The sequence below is a fragment of the Thalassophryne amazonica genome, chromosome 4 (assembly GCF_902500255.1).
Source record: "Thalassophryne amazonica chromosome 4, fThaAma1.1, whole genome shotgun sequence".
Classification (NCBI taxonomy): Eukaryota; Metazoa; Chordata; class Actinopteri; order Batrachoidiformes; family Batrachoididae; genus Thalassophryne; species Thalassophryne amazonica.
The window spans coordinates 32,704-53,356 of NC_047106.1; the positions used below are offsets into that span (position 1 = coordinate 32,704).

At 43.2% G+C, this 20,653-nt stretch overlaps 1 protein-coding gene across 2 annotated transcripts in view; it reads left to right on the forward strand.

Annotated features, from left to right (window-relative positions):
* Positions 1-20,653, forward strand: part of LOC117509336 (protein IWS1 homolog) — a 70,372-nt gene that overhangs the window by 23,180 nt on the left and 26,539 nt on the right. The window contains exons 6-15 of one of the 2 annotated variants that reach the window (XM_034168993.1): positions 2,244-2,445; positions 2,645-2,699; positions 5,000-5,109; positions 5,626-5,776; positions 5,892-5,974; positions 6,260-6,389; positions 6,475-6,592; positions 7,005-7,116; positions 8,444-8,500; positions 8,575-8,686. In XM_034168993.1, the coding sequence (XP_034024884.1) occupies positions 2,244-2,445; positions 2,645-2,699; positions 5,000-5,109; positions 5,626-5,776; positions 5,892-5,974; positions 6,260-6,389; positions 6,475-6,592; positions 7,005-7,116; positions 8,444-8,500; positions 8,575-8,686 (1,130 nt within the window). Of the gene's footprint in view, positions 1-2,239; positions 2,446-2,644; positions 2,700-4,999; positions 5,110-5,625; positions 5,777-5,891; positions 5,975-6,259; positions 6,390-6,474; positions 6,593-7,004; positions 7,117-8,443; positions 8,501-8,574; positions 8,687-20,653 lie in introns of both variants that reach the window. The other variant, XM_034168994.1, reaches the window with a different exon arrangement.

Consider the following 20,653-nt stretch of genomic DNA (forward strand, 5'->3'; position numbering starts at 1 on the left):
ACCATGGAGGAGGACTATCGGTCGGCCTTTTGAAGAGATTCTAGCAAACCGTCCGACGCCTCAGGAGGCGGAAGCAGCTCTCCACCATCACTGTTTACGGTGTGGGTGGGGAGCTGTTGACCCTGACTGGGGATGTTGTCGGGCGGTGGAAGGAGTACTTCGAGGATCTCCTCAATCCCATCATCACGTCTTCCGAAGAGGAAGCAGAGACTGGGGACTCAGAGGCGGACTCATCCATTACCCAGGCCAAGTCACCAAGGTGGTTAGAAAGCTCCTCAGTGGCAAGGCTCCTGTGGTGGATGAAATCTGTCCTGAGTACCTTAAGTCTCTGGATGTTGTGGGACTGTCTTGGCTGACACGCCTCTGCAACATCGCGTGGCGATCGGGGACAGTGCTTCTGGATTGGCAGACCGGGGTGGTGGTCCCTCTGTTTAAGAAGGGGGACCGGAGGGTGTGTTCCAACTGCAGGGGGATCACACTCCTCAGCCTCCCCGGTAAGGTCTATTCCAGAGTACCGGAGAGGAAAATTCGACCGATGGTCGAACCTCGGATTCAGGAGGAGCAGTGTGGTTTTCGTCCTGGTCGCGGCACACTCGACCAGCTCTACACGCTCCATCGGGTGCTCGAGGGTTCATGGGAGTTCGCCCAACCAGTCCACATGTGTTTTGTGGATCTGGAGAAGGCGTTCGACCGTGTCCCTCGGGGTACCCTGTGGGGGGTGCTCCGGGAGTACGGGGTCCGGGGTCCTTTGCTAAGGGATATCCGGTCCCTGTACGACCAGAGCAGGAGCTTGGTTCACATTACCGGTAGTAAGTCAAACCTGTTTCCAGTGCACGTTGGCCTCCGCCAGGGCTGCCCTTTGTCACCGGTTCTGTTCATTATTTTTATGGACAGAATTTCTAGGCACAGCCAGGGTGTAGAGGGGGTCTGGTTTGGGAACCACAGAATCTCGTCTCTGCTGTTTGTGGACGATGTGGTTCTGTTGGCTTCGTCAAATCAGGATGTTTAGCGTGCACTGGGGCGGTTTGCAGCCGACTGTGAAGCGTCCGGGATGAAAATCAGCACCTCCAAACCCGAGGCCATGGTTCTCGACCGGAAAAAGGTGCTTTGCCCTCTTCAGGTCGGTGGAGTGTCCTTGCCTCAAGTGGAGGAGTTTAAGTATCTCGGGGTCTTGTTCACGAGTGAGGGATGGATGGAGCGTGAAATCGATAGACGGATTGGTGCAGCATCTGCAGTGATGCGGTCGCTGTATTGGACCGTCGTGGTGAGAAGAGCTGAGTAGGGGGGCAAAGCTCTCGATTTACCGATCGGTCTACGTTCCGATCCTCACCTATGGTCATGAGATTTGGCTCATGACCGAAAGAATGACATCGCGAGTACAAGCGGCTGAGAGGAGTTTCCTCCGCAGGGTGGCTGGGCGCTCCCTTAGAGATAGGGTGAGGAGCTCGGTCACTCGAGAGGAGCTTGGAGTCAAGCCGCTGCTCCTCCACGTCAAAAGGAGTCAGTTGAGGTGGCTTGGGCATCTTTTCCGGATGCCCCCTGGACGCCTCGCTGGAGAGGTGTTCCGGGCACGTCCCATTGGGAGGAGGCCCCGGGGAAGACCCAGGACACGCTGGAGGGACTACATCTCTCGGCTGGCTTGGGAACGCCTTGGGGTTCCCCCAGAGGAGCTGGGGGAGGTGTGTGGATCGGGAGGTCTGGGCGGCTTTGCTTGAGCTGCTGCCCCCGCGACCCGACTCCGGATAAAGCAGAAGAAAATGGATGGATGGATGGATGTGCACTCAATATGCCCATTTTTTGTGTGTGTGCGTGTGTCTTTATTTATTTCTTTGGGGGGTGGGAGCTGTGTTGTTGGTTGTGGGTCTGTGGCTGCATTGTGACACGTACGGTGTTTGGTGTCACAGCACTATGAACTGTGGGTCCTTCCTGAGCCAGAGTCTGCAGAAAGGGCTCAGAATGCCCGAGAGCCGTCGTGCACGAGACTTTGACAGCAGGAACATGATTCAAAGTGCGTCAGTCCCTGAGGACAGATGCTGGGGTGGGGCCTCTGTCTGTTGGATGGAGGAGGAGAGGACTAGCAGCAGGTCCTTTCTGTTTAAAGTGACAGGCACGTATTTATCAGGATGCGTTGCCTGTGACGCCGTGTTTTTTTTTTTTTTCCTGAACCATCTGTCTTTGAGACACGGGGTGACTTCTGACTGGTGAAAAATATGTAATATTTACCGAGTCTGTTCTTGGTGCAGTGAAGAGGAGTCGTGCCGTTTCAGACGATGAGAACTCGGACAGTGACGGAGACTCCGGAGGTCCTGATCAGAGTCTGGCAGCCAAACTGAGAGAACTTGGCTCTGAAAGCGAGGACGATGATGAGAGGTCAAAGGTCTTGGCAGGCAGCAAGGATGAGAAGGCGCTATTTGGCAGTGACAGTGATTCTGGAGACAATGAAGAGTGAGTTCTGCACACGTCTTGGTCCAGTTTCCTCAGAACCAGCATCATTTTCCTGAGTTTGATTTAGACAGTTAATTTAGTTTGTTTCTTTCTTTTTTAAGTCTGACACCTTTGAAAGGTTTTCATAGATTTTTCTGCTGCTTTTATTTTTATTTTCTTGAATACGTCATTAGCTGCTGTGACCTTTTGATTGTTTTAGGAAAATGATCGCAGACATATTTGGAGAGTCTGGAGACGAGGAGGAGGAGTTCACGGTGAGTGAGACACTGATCTCTTCTCATTTTATCCACCAGCTTCAGTTGAAATTCGATACTTATCTTTTGAAATTATCACCAGAGAAAGACACCTTTTTCCTTCCTTTTCTTCTTCTTCCCTTGGCATTTTTTTTTTTTTTTTAAGTGCAGCGATCGTTTGCTTGAAAACCTCTGTAATGATATTAAAGGATTATTAACTGAGCAAGCAAGGTTAATAATTTATTTATTTTATATATATATATATATATATATATATATATATATATATAATATTACAGTGAGGAAAATAAGTGAACACCCTGCGATTTTGCAAGTTCTCCCACTTTGAAATCATGGAGGGGTCTGAAATTTTCATCTTAGGTGCATGTCCACTGTGAGAGACATAATCTAAAAAAAAAAATTCCAGAAATTGCAGTGTATGATTTTTTTTTTTTTTTTTTTTTTTTTTTTAAATAACTTATTTGTATGTTACTGCTGCAAATAAGTATTTGAACACCTGTGCAAATCAATGTTTCTTAAAGCCAGAAAGTTACCATTTGAAATTACTTTAGTTTTGTGTCATGTCTGTGATCTGCTTTTTTTCCACAAAATTAATCAACTGAATGAACATCCTCCGGGGCCGGTGATTACATAATTTTTGCCAGGGGTTGTATCCGACTATGAAAGCTGCTGACGGTTCATGGTCAGAGCTGTAGGCTTCACCTCCATGAAGAACTTGCTAACACATGGTCCGGTTGCCAGCTGGTAAACTTTGAATCTGTGTGTGTGTGTTTTTTTTTTTTTTTTTTTTTCCTGATGCTGTCCGACTTGGTTTTTCTATTCGTGTTTTTTTTTTTTTTTTCTGGTTTGTAGCAAATGAAATCAGCCAATCTGAGCGCGTGTAGCGTTGTAGCCATATAATAAACTTCTCACTGAAAGGGGTGACCCTATTTTCACTAAACAAATATACAGGAAATGCTGCTGGTGCACAGGACAGGAGCGTCTCCAGCACAAATACCACACCCACCTCTGGATGGAGCTGCACCTTAAACAGAGAGAAAAAAACAGAATCAGGCATCAGAAAGACAAAAAATAACAGTATAATTTGTCAGCATTAAACAACAAGAAGAACAGAAGAAATACTAAGGTGATCGCCAGCTACTAGCCCTAAACTTCACTAAGACCCAGAATTTAGATAAAGTTGAGGCCGCGGCACGCTGCGTTTACTAATAAATTGAATTAAAAAGGGTAAAATGCGAAGAACTATGCTATGCCAGTATGCTAGCCATATGAAAGGGAAAATAAGTGCGTCTTAAGTCTGGACTTGAAAATCTCCACAGAATCTGACTGTTTAATTGATGCAGGGAGATCATTCCACAGAACAGGGGCAAGATAAGGGGGAGGTCCCCCAGACCCCCACATAATCAATACTGTGTTTTTACTTCACAGATTGAAGTGAGTTTTATTTGTTTCAGAGGGCTCCATACTCATTAAAATTCACCAGAATACACAAAATTTGACTTGGTCTATAAAAAATGTTCTAGGGGAGCACCCCCAGACCCCCCAGAATCAAGACTACACCCCTCCCCCCACCACTCTTTTATGTACCTTTATGTTCAAGTTTTGCATTCTTTTTATGATTTGTCTGTCTCTCCTTAGAGGCTAATTAGAATAGATTTGTATGCTGGATAATGTGTTTATTGTATTTATAGAGGAAAAAAGTGTGTGGCCCCACTACACCACATTTTAGGGAATTGCTGGCATTGATTTTTTTTTTTTTTTTGCCAGGAAAAACTTTCAGTCAGATGAAAATGTATTGCTTTAACCCATGATGTAGTCAAAACCTGCAGATGTTAGGGGAAGCTGTGCCCAATTTTTGTTTGTGGTTATTTTATTTTTGCTTTAGAAAACTGCATTGTAAAACACAAACCACTTGACCTCAAAGATGGTAATGATTGTTTAAAATCTTTAACATGGAATGTTCCTGAGAGCTTTCCAAACAGGTTTGAAAAGGCCTAAAATCGCAGCCCCCAGCCTAGGGCTTTGCCCCTGGACCCTATTGGGGACCTAGGTGGCCCCAAGCCCCTCGACTAATTAGTTTCAGGTTTAGCCATATTGCCTCAATGCCAGCCCTGTGGTTGTCCATGAACAAGTGTTTCCACCGTGTTATGACTCCTTTATATGTTATTGGCTTGTATGAAAGAATTTGATATCATCACCACAATCAGCCACTAGGTGGCGACATTGTCACTTTTAATTTCTGCTGTGTGGTGCAGACCTTTTGAATGCAAACTAATAAACACTCAGAACTTCTCTCACAGGGTTTCAACCAGGAGGACCTGGAAGGAGATAAAAAGGAGCTGAAGGAGAAGCAGCAGGAGGTGGAAGAGGAGTCTGACTCTGATGAGGGGGTGGGCCGCGGCGGTCAGGAGTAAGTCCAGTCACGTGGATTTAATGTACTCTGAGTGGAAGAGACAAAAAAAAAAAATCCACCAGCTGTCAAAGGACTTTTAACCCCCTGAAACCTTTGTGACATCATAAAGTAAAAATGTCAGGAGTTAAAGGAAAATATATTTTTCACTATGAAAGAAATCAAAGTGATGAGGTGATTATAAAAAGTGCTGCTGTCCTTTGGGCATTTAAAAATGTTCAGCATCAACACACCAACTTTAAATGACACCATTTTATCTGAATGTGACACAGAACAACACGAGTAACTGAAGTGTTTGTGTTCTGCTGTCACTGTGAATCTGCACCTTCCTGTCTCACTGCTGCTGGACTGTAGATCATTGATGTCATTTAGCGGCTAGACTCCCCATCCCAAGTGCATGCTGGGTAAACACATTAAACGTGTCATAATCCTGATTCCTCTCATCTGTGGTTTTGTTCATTTTTGTTGTTAAACTTTTCTAAAGTCTGATTTTGGGCTTTGGATTTTGATGTTCAGCACCAGTTTCATGTCAGACTTTGACATGATGCTTGCCCGGAGGAAAGCCATGAACAGCAGGAAGCGGCGGCACCGTGACGGAGGCACGTTCATTAGCGACGCAGATGACGTGGTCAGCGCCATGATCACAAAGATGAATGAGGCTGCAGAGGTTTGCCCTTCACAATAAAAGCCTCAACACTGACAAACGTTTAAGATGCAGCTTGTTCCAGCTCATGTCCAGCTGACACCATGTTTGTTTTCTTGATTGGCTGTTGGTTTTGCAGGAGGATCGAACCCTGAACAGTCAGAAGAAACCGGCACTGAAAAAGCTCACTCTGCTGCCCACCGTCGTTATGCACCTGAAGAAGTAAGGCTTTTTTTTTTTCCTTTGTTTTCACATTTTGAGATGACTTTTCACTTCTCTTCACATCCACATATGTTTATTTATACAGCACCAAATCAAAACAGCCCCCCCCCCGTGACACAGAATTGTCAGAACATGCAGTAACATATGTTGCAGCTCATAATCCACAAACAGTACAGGGTCCACAGAGTGACCAGAGTAATGGAACTACTGCCTGAGCATGAGGCTATTGCTAGCAAGATGCTAATGCTAAGAGCTAACTGTGCTGCTGTGTCTCTTATCCCTCAGACAAGACTTGAAGGAGACGTTTATTGACAGCGGCGTGATGTCTGCCATTAAAGAGTGGATCAGCCCGTTGCCAGATAAATCCCTGCCGGCTCTGAGGATCAGGGAGGAGCTGCTCAGGATCCTGCAGGAGGTCAGTCCACATCAGAACACAAGTCTCTGTCCAGCTGCTGTGTTTAAATGTTCAACTAAACTCTGATCCTGTGTTATGTCTTCAGCTACCCAGCGTGAGTCAGGAGACACTTAAGCACAGCGGGATCGGACGGGCCGTCATGTTTCTGTACAAACACCCCAAAGAGTCACGAAACAACAAGGACCTGGCACTCAAACTCATCAGTACGTGCACGTGATGAGGCCAGGGTCAGGGAGTCTGATGGACGGGTTCAGAGCTGCAGAAAGTCCTGAAGCAGCTGCTGCTTCTCATGGTTTTATTCTTCTTCATTTGTAACTTGGTAAAAGACCAGATTTAAAGCTTGATGATGTTGAACTCTCGGGATGACGTCCTCTGTGGTGGATTGTCTTGATGATGGGGTGATTGAGTTCATGTGCACCTCTTGACCTATGACCCCGACCTTTAAGAACCCTCCAGTGGTGCCTCTGAGGTCCACCTTTGTCTGCACTTTGTTTTTATTAAAGAATCACATTAAACACTGAATGTGTTTCCAGAAGGATGAAACCGTGAAGAATTTGAAGCACCATCTTTGCTATGAGTGGGTTTTTTAATCAGTGTCATTGATCTTCCCTCCAGATGAGTGGTCCCGCCCCATCTTTGGCCTAACATCCAACTACAAAGGGATGACCAGAGAGGAGCGGCAGCAGAGGGATCTGGACCAGCAGATGCCCCAGAGACGGCGACTGAGGTGCTAAGCTAACCCACTAATGTTCTGAAAGTTTGATTTTGAACCTTAGTTTGCTCGTAGGACCTGAGTTCCATTTACGTCCGTGCAGTCATTGGTTCTGGACAAGATGTTAAACCTGTTACCAACCTTAACCAGCGACAGCAGCTCTGGTGGTTTAGTGTCTTTAGGAGGGAAACACTCAAACGTGTGCTCTCGTGGATCCTTTTGTTGTTGTTTGTTATAGTTTTGACACTGTTCTTGAATCTGGTTAAATTTATTTATTTATTTTTGGTCTTAGTTGTTTGTTTGCACTGTGAGCTCTGATTGGCTGTGACTGACAGCCAGTCAGAACCAGTGTCTGTTGGCTGCTCACTGCTGTTATTGATCAGTTCTGGTCCCAGGTTTTGGTTTTCTTATCAGTTCTGGTCTCAGGTTTTGGTTTTCTTTGAACTGCACGTCTGTCATCAGATTTTCCTTTTTTCAGCCTTTTCCTTCCCCTCATTTTTTTGAAATGGTTCGTCATGCTCCAGTCAGCCTCAGAAGGTGGAGAGGGCGGAGGAACCCGACGTCTTCTCTCCACCAATCAGGTTCAGCGTGGTAATTGCATGGTTTCCCCGAGTGCAGTGCAAACTGTCGGCTCAGACGTTTGGTACTCAGTGATGTCAGTCTCCCAGAAAATCCTGCAAGTCCCTTATCACAGTTTGTGGAAACTGTTTTTGTTTCCCTGGTAATAAGACGGTGTTCTGATCCACGTGGCTCATCGGCCCAGCACAGGAAAATCAACACAAAAATGAATGGAACTGAGAAATATCTCTTATTTAGTTTACAGATTGCACCATATTGGATGAAATATTTTTTTATATTCTTTGGGGGAGTCCATCAGATGCTCCCCCCAATCAAAATCTTAGGTAGTATTTTTTTATTTATTTTTTTTTTGTGTGTGTGTGTGGTTTTTTGAAGGGCCACTCACATCACTGGATTCCAGGTGTTTGTCTGCCTGCCTGGTTGGCCAGCGCAGGTCAATTTTTCTGCACCGACTTTGATGTTTTAACACCAGCTTCACTCACAGGAAGTGATCAGAGCCAGCAAATATTTACATGGGATGACTTTCTGCTGGAAACAGGCTGAGACATTCAATTTTTCCACAATAAAAGCCCTGTGGCCGTGCTTTTACTGTGAAATGTCAGTGTGCGTGTATGTGAGTGTGTATGATTGACAGGTGGAAGTAACAGCTTTGAGGACAGTAACAGCATCAGCTCAGCTTCAGTTTCTCTGCTGCTGCACGTCAGGAATCCTCCGAGCATTTGTTTGTGTTACTGACGCTTAGACCTCTGTGTGTCTGCTTTAGTTCGGGGGGTCAGACGCCACGGAGAGACTTGGAGAAGCAGCTGACAGGAGAAGAAAAGTAAGTTCACCCACAGGTTTGTGGAAAGGTTGCAGGACATGAACGTGTTCACCATGAGGTGTTTTGTTCTGCAGAGCTCTGAGACCCGGTGACCCCGGTTTCTGCGCCCGGGCGCGGGTACCCATGCCCTCCAACAAGGACTACGTGGTTCGACCCAAGTGGAATGTAGAGGTGGAGTCCAGCAGGGTGAGTAACACACTTTTTCTGTCAAATTTCATATGGCAGTGAGCAGAGTCGGCCTGTCGTCAGGGCAACACTCCGTCATATCAGGGTTCAGCATAGACCAGCGTTAACTCCTTCCAGGGATGAAAAAAAAAATGTCGGCTTTTTGCTTTTTTTGCCAGTTGCCTGTGTCATTTTTTTTTTAGATCAGTAGTGTTCAGTAGGATGCGTTCAGTGCTGTGCTTTTTGATCAGGCAGGTTTTGGGCAGCTTCGGGGTCCTTGAAGCAAAGCTGTTGCTTTGTTTCACTTTATCTTAATTTTCCCCTGCTAAAACCCTAAAGATCATATGTCTTTGAGGAATATTTACCTTTTTTATGTTAAACCAACCTGTTATGGTCTTCTGAGACAGTTGACTTAAAAACAGTTATCATTAAGCTGTTCTCATCTCAGCACAGTTTGTGCATTTGTTTTCTGTATAATAACTAATGGCTCAGCGTTTGTTGTCGTAAGAGTCAAATGTATTACAAATTGCCATATTTTTTTATTTATATATTAATAATAAAAATAGCAACAACAACAGTAATAGTAATAATAGGGTTGGGTATCGAGAACCGTTCCTTTCGGGTATCGTTAAGGTGGTGGCGCTGCTCTTGTGGCAACACGCAGCTGGTGTTTTCTGTGCGTCTATTTTATGTTCTTTTAAACCTGTTTTAAGTGTTTGGTTTTGGAAACCTGTACATTTGTGATTTGTTTTAACAGAGTCCCTGCTGTAATGGATTTATCTCTTATTCACATCGTTCATTGCGAATTTTACCTGGAGTTATGAGCACTCCCAAACAATCACGTATACACAGGAGGCTCTCATAGGATTAAGATGGCACTGTCTAGCCGGGAATGATCCTGCACACTCTTGGCTGGTCAAAAACTTTACAAAATATTTATCTTTTGTATTTCGGGAGAGCTTTGGGAAGCCGAGATGTCGGAAACGCGGACGGAGAGGCGGCGTGCGTCAGCAAATTTCAGAGTAAGAACTGTATTGCTCTGCCTTCCAGTCTTTAAGGAATAAGACTGATGAACTACAGGGAAATGTTCTTCATTTACGGGAATTCAGGGATGCAGGTGTCTTAGTATTTACTGAGACATGGCTGTCTGATTCGGACTGTGACTCTTCTCTGGAACTTAGCGGCTTCGGTGTTCCTGTGCATCTGGATCGGGACAGTGAAGCCACGCGTAAAACTCAGGGAGGAGGAGTATGCTTGTACATAAACCGCAGATGGTGCAGTCGGGTAACTGTGCGCCAGCGGCTGTGCCTACCTGATATTGAGCTTTTGTCTGTGTCACTGAGGCCGTTCTACCTTCCAAGGGAATTTCCTCAAATATTCGTCATGGTGGTCTACATCCACCCCAAAGCTGACGTCAGATCTGCTTCTGACACAGTCTTTAAAATGATACAGTCTATTTCTTCTGATGCTCCAAATTTTATTTTGGGGGATTTTAATCACTGTAATCTTAAGAAATAACTGAATAATTTTTATCAGTACGTCACCTGTCCTACAAGACACAACAAAACTTTAGATCTTTGTTATGGATCTATTAAAGAGGCGTATAAATCTGAGGCAGGACCCGCACTGGGCTCTTCAGATCATAACACTGTTCACCTCCTTCCCACGTATAAATCTGTGCTGAGGAGGGAAAAGACTTGCAAAAAGCAGGTCGAAGTCTGGAGCAACAACAGTTCACTTGCTCTACAAGGATGCTTTGATTGCACAGACTGGTCTCTATTCCAGGAGGACTGCTCAGATATTGATGAACTCACCGATGTTGTGTGTAGTTATATCTCATTTTATCTCAATAAATTAAATCAAATCAATTTTATTTATATAGCGCCAAATCACAACAAACAGTCACCCCAAGGTGCTTTATATTGTAAGGCAAAAGCCATACATTAATTACAGAAAAACCCCAACGGTCAAAACGACCCCCTATGAGCAAGCACCTGGCGACAGTGGGAAGGAAAACTCCCTTTTAACAGGAAGAAACCTCCAGCAGAACCAGGCTCAGGGAGGGGCAGTCTCCTGCTGGGACTGGTTGGGGCTGAGGGGAGAGGATCAGGAAAAAGACATGCTGTGGAAGAGAGCAGAGATCAATCACTAATGATTAAATGCAGAGTGGTGCATACAGAGCAAAAAGAGGTGAATAAAAAGAAATATCATCCAGCCTTTTCTCTCGCTCATTTTCTTTATTCATCAACTCTTCAAAATATTCCCTCCACCTTCTCAGCACACACTCCTCACTTGTCAGCACATTACCATGTGCATCTTTTACCACTCTAACCTGCTGCACATCCTTTCCAGCTCTGTCCCTTTGTCTGGCCAATCGGTACAAGTCCTTTTCACCTTCCTTACTATTCAACTTCTTGTACAGCTCACAATATGCCTTTTCCTTCGCTTTTGCCACTTCTCTTTTCGCCTTACACCGCATCTCCTTGTACTCCTGTCTACTTTCTTCATCTCTACGACTATCCCAAAACTTTTTCACCAATTCTTTCTCCTTATGCTTTCCTGGACCTTTTCATTCCACCACCAAGTCTCTTTGTCTTCCTTCCACTGTCCAGATGTCATACCCAGTACTGTTCTAGCTGTCTCCCTCACCACATCTGCAGTACTTTTCCAGTTGTCCAAACTTGCTTACCCTCCAACCAGTGCTTCTCTCACCTGCTCTCTAAATTTCACACAACAGTCTTCCTCCTTCAGCTTCCACCATCTGATCCTTTGTTGAGCTCTCACTCTCTTCTTCTTCTTTACCTCTAAAGTCATCCTACAAACAACCATCCTATGCTGTCTAGTGACACTCTCTCCTGCTACCACCTTACAGTCTGTGATTTCTTTTAGCTTGCATCTCCTATAAAGAATGTAGTCCACCTGTGTGCACCTTCCTCCACTCTTATATGTTACCCTGTGCTCCTCCCTTTTCTTAAAGTAGGTATTCACCACAGCCATTTCCATCCTTTTTGCAACATCAACTACCATCTGTCCTTCCCCATTCCTATCCTTGATACCATATCTACCCATTACTTCCTCATCACCTCTGTTCCCTTCACCAACATGCCCATTGAAGTCTGCTCCTATCACCACTCTTTCATGCTTGTGCACACTCTCCACCACCTCATCTAACACACTCCAGAAATCTTCTTTCTCCTTCATCTCACAACCTACCTGTGGGGCATATGCACTGATGATATTCATCATCACCTCTTCAATTTCCAACTTCACACTCATCACCCTGTCAGACACTCGCTTAACCTCCAACACACTTTTAACATACTCTTTCTTTAAAATGACCCCAACACCATTTCTCTTCCTGTCCTCACCATGGTACAACAACTTGTACCCACCGCCGATGCTCCTGCTCTTACTTCCCTTCCACTTGGTCTCTTGCACACACAATATGTCTACCTTTCTCCTCTCATCATACCAGTCATACTACCAGCATTTAAAGTCCCCATTTTCATTTCCACCCTTCTAGTTTTCTTCTTCTCCCGCTGTTTGTGGAAACATTCTCCTCCTGTTCTTCATCGTCTTCGCCCAGCAGTAGCCCAATTTCCATCGGCACCCTGTTGGGCAACAGCACCGGTGGCGGACGTTGTTAACCCGGGCCTCGACCGATCCGGTATGGAAATTCGATTCTTAGTCGGCATAGTTGGGTTGGCTTGTTTTACGCCGGATGCCCTTCCTGAGCAACCCTTCTCATTTATCCGGGCTTGGGACCAGCACTCAGAATGTACTGGCTGCACACCCCATGTGGCTGAGTTGACAACATCTGTGGCAAAGTATTAAAAACTTGTGCGGATCAGTTGCGCAGCATTTTCCATTATGTTGTTTCACTGTCTCTTGAGCTGCACAAAGTACCTAAGCTTTGGAAACATTCAGTTATTGTTCCAATACCAAAGAGTGGCTTCCCCAAAGTACTTAATGATTTCAGACCTGTAGCTTTGACTTCTTTAGTGATGAAGACTTTTGAGAAGATCATCAGGTCGGAAATTTTGTTGCATGTTGAACAACAGCTCGACCCGCTGCAGTTTGCATGCTGAGCCAGCAGAGGTGTTGAGGATGCAGCGGTAACATTACTGCACTTTTTGTTTAGGCATTTGGAGGGGCAGAAGACACATGCCAGACCCTTATTTATAGACGTTTCCTCAGCATTCAATACCATCCAACCCTTTCTGCTTGCTGATGGGCTCCTCCATCATTTTAAAACTAAAGATATGATTATTGATTTTAGGAAGTCTACCTCTTTTCCATCACCAACTGTTATTAAAGATGTTGATGTTGAGATGGTGGAGAGCTACAAATATTTGGGTGTGGTCTTTGATAATAAACTTTGCTTTGAACCTCATGTTGATGTTATCTCCAAAAAGGTTCAGCAAAAATTGTTCTTTTTGAGGAAGATGAGAACCTTCCAGGTTTCTTCTGAGATGATGACTCTCTTTTATAGAAGTTTTATTGAATCGGTTTTGACTTTTTGTATTGTTGCACGGTTTGGAAATTTGAATTGTTCCAATAAGAGTCATCTCTGCAGTCTTGTCAAAACTGCTGGAAAAATCTCAGGAAGTCAGCAGGCCGGGGTAATGTCCATCTATAACAGACAGGTCCTGAGAAAGGCTAATGCTGTTCTGGATTGTCCTAATCACCCACTGAAAAAAAAGAGTTTGAGCTTCTGCCCTCAGGCCGTCGTTTTAGGGCTCCTATGAGGAGGACTAAAAGATTTCAGGTCTCGTTTATCCCCAGTGCAATTTTATTACTTAATGGCAATTAGCCTTTGATGTTCTTGTTTATTTTGCAGTACTGTTGTTTATTTGCACATCCACATATTACACTTTTGCAATACTTTGTTTTCGCATGGATTCTGGATTGAATATTTGACATTGTATGGGTATTGTTTTTATTGTTTTATTATTTTTATTATGTTTGATTTTAGATGTTTAATTGGGTCTTATTTTCACTGTTTAATATTGTTAACTTTGTGTACCTTGTCTTTTGTGTGCTCATGCTGCAACATTAATTTCCCGTTATTGGACAATAAAGAAATTCTGATTCTGATTCAATCCACGGACATCAATAACCTTTTTGCTTAACAATTCCCTTATCTGTCCTTCAGAGTGGCCGTTGTTTTTGGGGGTTTGTCAGGAAAATGATCATTTCTCTACATTGATTACAGACCCTGAAGTGGGTCTGTAATCAACTTTTCTGCAGCGCAGCTTTGTTTTGAACCTTGAACCAATCAAAGCAGTGATTCGCAGATCGAAACAGTGCTTCGATCTGCGAATCATTGATTCATTGTTTTATTTTGCTTTATCTTAATTTTTCCCTGCTAAAACCCTAAAGAGCATATGTCTGAGAGTAACATTTACCTCTTTTTTTTTTTTTATGTTAAACCGACTTATGTTCTTCTGAAACAGTTGATGTATTTTATAACTTAAAAACAGGACTGATGCTAACGCATTAGCATGTCTATGACGTTTTCAATGTTAAAGTTAGCATTAAGCTGTTCGCATCTCAGCACGTTTGTGTGCATTTGTTTTCTGTATAATAATTATACAGAATAATAATCATGCTCAACGTTTGTTGTTGTAAAGGAGTCAAATTATTCATTTAATTTTTTATTAATATATTAATAATAGCAACAACAACAATAATAGTAATAATAACTCGTAATAACTAATGCGACAATACAATTTTACAGAAACACAAAAAGCACCTGATGAAACAAAACACAACAGAAAAGATCAAACCAACTAACAATGAACATAAATACAGAAATAAATGTTTCCTGTGAACACCTAGTGACTCTTCCACCTCCACTTCATCCCTGTTTTATTTAAGTTTAATGACAGTTTGTTTCGGTCAAACCATATTTTCAATGTGTTCATTTCTTCAGTGATTTCCTCCAGAACTATCTGCCAAACTAGAAAACTGCTGCGTCCTAGTAAGAGCAGAATACTACTGGAATGAATTTGAATAAGGGAAGTTTGTTTTTTTTCTCACTAAATGGATGCTGCACTCACTGCAGTTTATTGTCTGGAATAGTCCCAGATTGCATTTCAGAGCTTCTAGAATTCAAACATTTTCATGTGGGTGGTGTTGGGGGGTAAGTTTGGGTTTCAGCTTTTTTTGTTTTTCACCACTTTCTTCCCTGAATATGTCAATCGTGAGTCACTTTTGTGCAGAGAAAGAAACGAGAATCGTCCTCCGTTCTGTTCACACAGCTCCAAACGCTGCGCGGCTCTCTGCCGAGTCACGTTAGAACGATAGAGTCCAGTCGGAATTAATAAATTCAAAGTGAAACGCCATTTAAATCAAATGGCGTTTCTTTCCAGATGTTGTAATACAAACAAACTGCAATCGATCAGAATGTTTTTTTTCCTCCCAAAATGAGACGTCCTGTGCTGACGTGCAGCAGCCGGCTGAGCTCAGCTCAGGTATGGAGAGACGTTCATGCCAAAATGTCTGAAAGGAAATGCTTTTGACAGAAACTACAGATTTTATTTATTGGTACAGGTGATGTCTGTTGGGTATTTTCTCCTCCAAACATTCTTAAAACCTTTAACAAGACAAACAGAGTCAAGAACCACCAGTGAGACAGAAAGTCAAATTTATCTCGCGAGGAGTGCAGTCAGGCTGTACACCAAAGCTACACTAAAGTCTGGCCTGCGCTCCTGCTCTTTTATTGGAGAAGCCCTAACCACATCATAAAACTTGTCCTAAGGGTGGGGGGGACAACGCAAGACAAGTTTCTTCCCGTGACATAAACACATACGTCAATAAGTGCAGCTGTAAGGAAAAACAGTTTCTTTCCTTTAATCTTATCGTCGAAGGTCAGCACATCCCGTTCGTTTGTTGCACTTATCATCTGTTCTGCATCTGCCTAGAGTGTCCTGTTCTTCACACTAAGCATCACATATCACAAGGCCGTAAATTCACAACGGTCAAAATAACCTCCAGTTCTTTACTCCCAGTTCAGACTGACCCCAGCATGCTAAAACGAAGTTGAATAATATGTGCATTCTCAGGGTTATCTTAAGACTGGTGCAAAACAGCACAATAACGTTTTCATAAGAAAGAAGACAAAGGTACAAATGTTTAACAGTGATAAAAAAAAAAATATATATATAAAATCTTTAACAACGTCATTACTAGAAGTATCCCAGCGTGCGCTTCAATGGAATGTAGCTGCTAACGTTAAGAACTGAGGCACAGATTAATTCCAAAGTTTACACAAGTGTGATGTTGTGTTATGATGACTGGTTTTTAAGTGATAAGTGTCCATTTTAATGCAGTCACAGTAAAAGGAGCAGCTATGAGAGATTTTTTTTTTTTTTTTTTTTTTTTTTTTTGTACCTGTGACAATTAGTCATAAACGCAGCCTGTTTAAAAATGCTGATGAGTGTTGTATATAACTGTGAAAAATCAAATAAATATATCTGTCATCACGGAGACATTCCACATCCATTAAGTGGCAAAAACACAGCCGACATGCGGGTTAAAACAGCGTAACATCCATTTTAACCTGCATGTTAGCTGTTTATTTTAAGGGATTATTCAACATTAATTCTCTTTTGAAAGTTCCTTATAGTGATTGACAGTTTTATGACATTTGAGAAAGTCTACAAGCTTAATACTGATTTTATATATTGTTCAAATTCAGGCAGAAGTCCATCTAAGTTGGGGGTTAAGTTAGCTGACACACACACACACACACACACACACACACACACACACACACAAAGTAAAAAAAAAAAAAAAAAAGTACTTTCATTGAAAGAACACAAAGCAAAAGATGAAAAACAAAACATTGCACTCACCCAGTGTAAAGGTTTCCAAATTAGTCCACAACAAAAACAAGCCTTCACGCTCACGCGTGATCGCAATTGTGATCGCCAGCCATTGAATGGTCCATCATTTTCAAGTTCTACTCAGCCAGAGAATAATGTCCAGGTCCACTTGCTCTCAGGTTCTGATCAGACATTATGCACGCCTGTGCACATAATGTCTGATCACAGCTCTGCCTTGTGGCACATTAGAGAGTCCATTATCTCCTGAAAGTAGTGTCTTCTGAGTTTTTCCCAATACACGACATACATCTGCGTGTCCACACACGTCCATGATCACAGCAGCAGTAAATCAGCAGCTGCGACACAAACAGCAGCATCACCACACTTTAAGTTCCAAAATCCGACAGACTCTGAAAAAAAATTGTTTTGGGGTGAAGTGTGTCGTTTCCTCTGTAATTCCAAGCCACTGCTTCAAAAAAAAACCCCCCAAAAAAACTCCAACTTTGTTATCGGACAGAACCGCATTCGTTTCCCACCATCTGTCTCGTTCTGGGATGTTTCTGTTGCTGTTAACTACGTCACACACAGAGAAATGCAGAGAATTGCAGAGTGAGATGTTCTCTGGATATGCACCTGTTTCCTCATTTCAGGAGAGGAATACAAAACATCAGAAACCACTAATTATGAGCACATGTGCACAGGGAGACTTACAATTATGAGTACTTTGATGTTGTGTTGCTAACTGGAACGTTAAAACACATGACATGTCCTTTAAAGGAAGATGGAATTTGTGTTAGTCAGTTTTGACACTTTTTTCCTTGCTTCAAATACCAGTTATCAGTCTCCTTGATTACCCAGAATCCTGAGATCCCCTCAGCTGTGTTAACACCTTTTAATCTCGCCAATGTTTGGTGAATCATAGCTGACTGGAGAATCTAGTGCTGGAGTTGTCCAACATCCCAGCAGGTGAGTCAGCTTGATGCAGCTGCTCAGTTGCCCATCCAGTGCAACAGGAGAGGACACAAGCTGTGATCCACATGACTGCAGTGGGGCAAGGTGCAGGTTTCCAGTAACTAAGTGCTTTGTCCTGTCTGTAAGCAGGCCGACGGTCACTAGACCCCAGATGGTGGGTCACCTGATCAGATTCCTTGAACAAATACATATTCACATTGCTGTCTACTGGATTTGAATGTGAATACCAATTGCCACACATTTGCTGTATGTGCTGAATCACACTTAAAAAGAATGTTCAGTTGTCAAATTGCCTTTTTTTTTTTACAAATGAAAAAAGACATATGTACAAATACAGATTTGTAAAAGCCAACACACACGTTACAGTAACTTGTGTGTTGGTTTTTATCAATCGACCAACCACTGATGACAGGAAGCTCCATTTTCTCATAATGCCTTTTGGCATGTGTGTCTGTAAATGCTGAAACCTTCAAAATTAGTGCATTACTTTAAAACTAAAACATATAGCTGATGTAAAAATGACAGAGGTCATGTTAATTTCGCTAACCTGTCCAGAATTAGTTTAAAATTTTAACCATAAGTCAACACTGTCTTGCTGTGCACGACTCCTCCGACATGTCTGCACGACCGTATGGCTGTGAAAATAAATTCTTCTCTTCCTTTCTCTCTGGAAACCAGCTGTCTCTGAGCTCTGCCTCTCATAGCTGTCATAGTAGGAACTAAAATATATGATTTCAGGCTTTACAAATGTTTTTTTAAGTGTTAAGTTTTATTCACTATGCCCACAAAAATATATTGGCGGTCTAATGCCGCGTTCACACCCGGCGTGACGCGAGCGACAGGTTGCCATGTAATCCCTATGGAAGGACGCATTTTGGCGCCAAGTCGCACAGCACAACGCGATGGACGTGAATGAAGTGATGCAAGTGAAGCGATTTTGAGCGATTGGTGCGTTTGTGGTGCGATATTGCAGCAGTAGCCCCACAGCAGGGGGAGCAGAGTTTTTTTTTTTTTTATTGTATACATGTGCACGTGTGAACAGGACAGGTCCTCAAACTGGGTCCTGCAGAGACAGAAGGACAGCTGAAAGCGGCCATCATCCAGACGCAGCTCCTGCAGCAAATAATGATACTCCCCAAATTGGGAGCGTCTCATGACGTTTGTCAACTTTCCACAACAACTCGCTCAGTGTGATCAAGGTCTGTCATGTTAACTTGACTGACAACTGTAGCCGGCGATCGGAATGGAAGCTCCTCCTATTTGATGACACACTGGGGCGAATTTTCGCAGCGAAAGCAGAGCGACGCATCAGGCGACGGTGGTGCATCCGTCACCACGTGACCAATGCGAATTTCTGTCGTCTGGTCACGCCCAGTATGAACACGGCATTAAAGCTATCGGAACTAAATTTAGTGGAAGTTAATTGGTCCATTGATGGTTTTAAATCTTATCTGAAAAGCTAATCTGTTAACAAAAAAGTTAGCTTTTGTAATCTTTGGTAGAACTGTGCCCACCACTGCAAACATTTTCCGTGGGCCAACTCACGAAGGTTCTCTGTGTGGACTGGATGAGAACTTAGTGTGGCACAGCTGAGCAACGAACGCTGCATGTGTGAGTATTGTAGGGTGGACTGGGGCCATTCTGTCCCAGAAAGTTTTTAAATTTATAATCCTCTGAAACATGACTGCCTGTATTTTGTGAAGCCAGATTTTGTGCTATAGTGTTTTTTTTTTTTTATCATTGTGATAGCTTTTAAAGCCAAAGGAAATGAGGCATCAGGCCAAAACACAGAAAATTGTAGAAATGTGTGTCAAAGGAGCACCAGAACTGCTAATTTATACACAGCAGTTTATTCAAGAAAGTTTTTTTGCTTCAAGATTAATTTGTGATTCCTGTACATTTTGAAGTCAAAACATGTTTCTTATAGAGCCCGACCGATATGGATTTTTTGAGGCCGATGCCGATAACGATATTTGGTTGAAAAATGCAGTTAATCGATAAATTGGCTGATTTGCCAATAGCCGATAAATCAGCCGATTTAAATGAATAAAATGTTCTTTTTTGGACCCTTAACAAAAAAGGTACGAGCTAAAAGCTGAAGCTTTGTCCTCATATTGATTAACTTTATAACAGAGAAGAATTTTCAAGTTTGAAAAATGGAATCAAGAATTAAACCTTTGTAAAATTAGCAAATACATATCCTTAAAAAGAGTTGTGAAATACATCTGATCTTGTACCTCTTGTTGCTGCAACTTAGATATAGGTTCAGGATAAGGATATAGATCCTTATAAACTTACTTGTATGCTTTTGTCAGCCGATCAGTTCAGTGTGACGGCGAACTACAAGGGGTGATGAACACATTTAAGCAGGGGTGTAAGCAGCTCTCAGCTGAATGGAGTCAGAGCTCCATCTACTGGACAAACGGTGCAAGGACATTTTACATTGCCGACAAACATTATTTCAGTAACTGTTCTGTTTATGAGAAATTATCGGCGTTAGATCGGCAAAATTTCGGCCGATAGTGAATACACTGGTCCCTCGTTTATCGCGGGAGTTACGTTCTAAAAATAACCTGCGATAAGCGAAATCCACAAAGTAGTCAGCACTATTTTTTGCAATTATTATAGATGTTTTAAGGCTGTAAAACCTCTCACTACACACTTTATACACTTTTCTCAAACAGGCACTTAACACTTTAACATGTTCTCACTTTTCTTTACTGTGTAAACACACTCTTTTTTCTTCTGGGCGAGAAGATTATAAACAGACACACGCAGAACTCTCCCTTCACTCACTGCCTCCGGAGGTACGGATGCGGGACCCGCAAAGAATCCAAGTCCTCTCTCGGTGGCCACGGAGCTCTGTGGCTGCAGTCAACATCCCCATCAAAACAGCGAGCGTAGTCTCTGGACCTGTTGCCACATTTAGCGCAGCTCCGCACAGCAGACAGGAGGGCGGTGTGAGTGGCCTGCTGCTGCGTTTACTGAGCCCGCAGACTCAATAAGCGCATCGGAGGCAGTGAGAGCAATCGCGGTGATGCCGACCGGTGCCGCGACCGGCCCACCTGATAAGGACGCAGAACACAATGCGCTGTGAAAAAAAAAAAAAAAAAAAAGCACGCAAAATTGCACTAAAAAAATCCGCCAAACTGCGAGGATGCGAAAGGTGAACCGCGTTATAACGAGG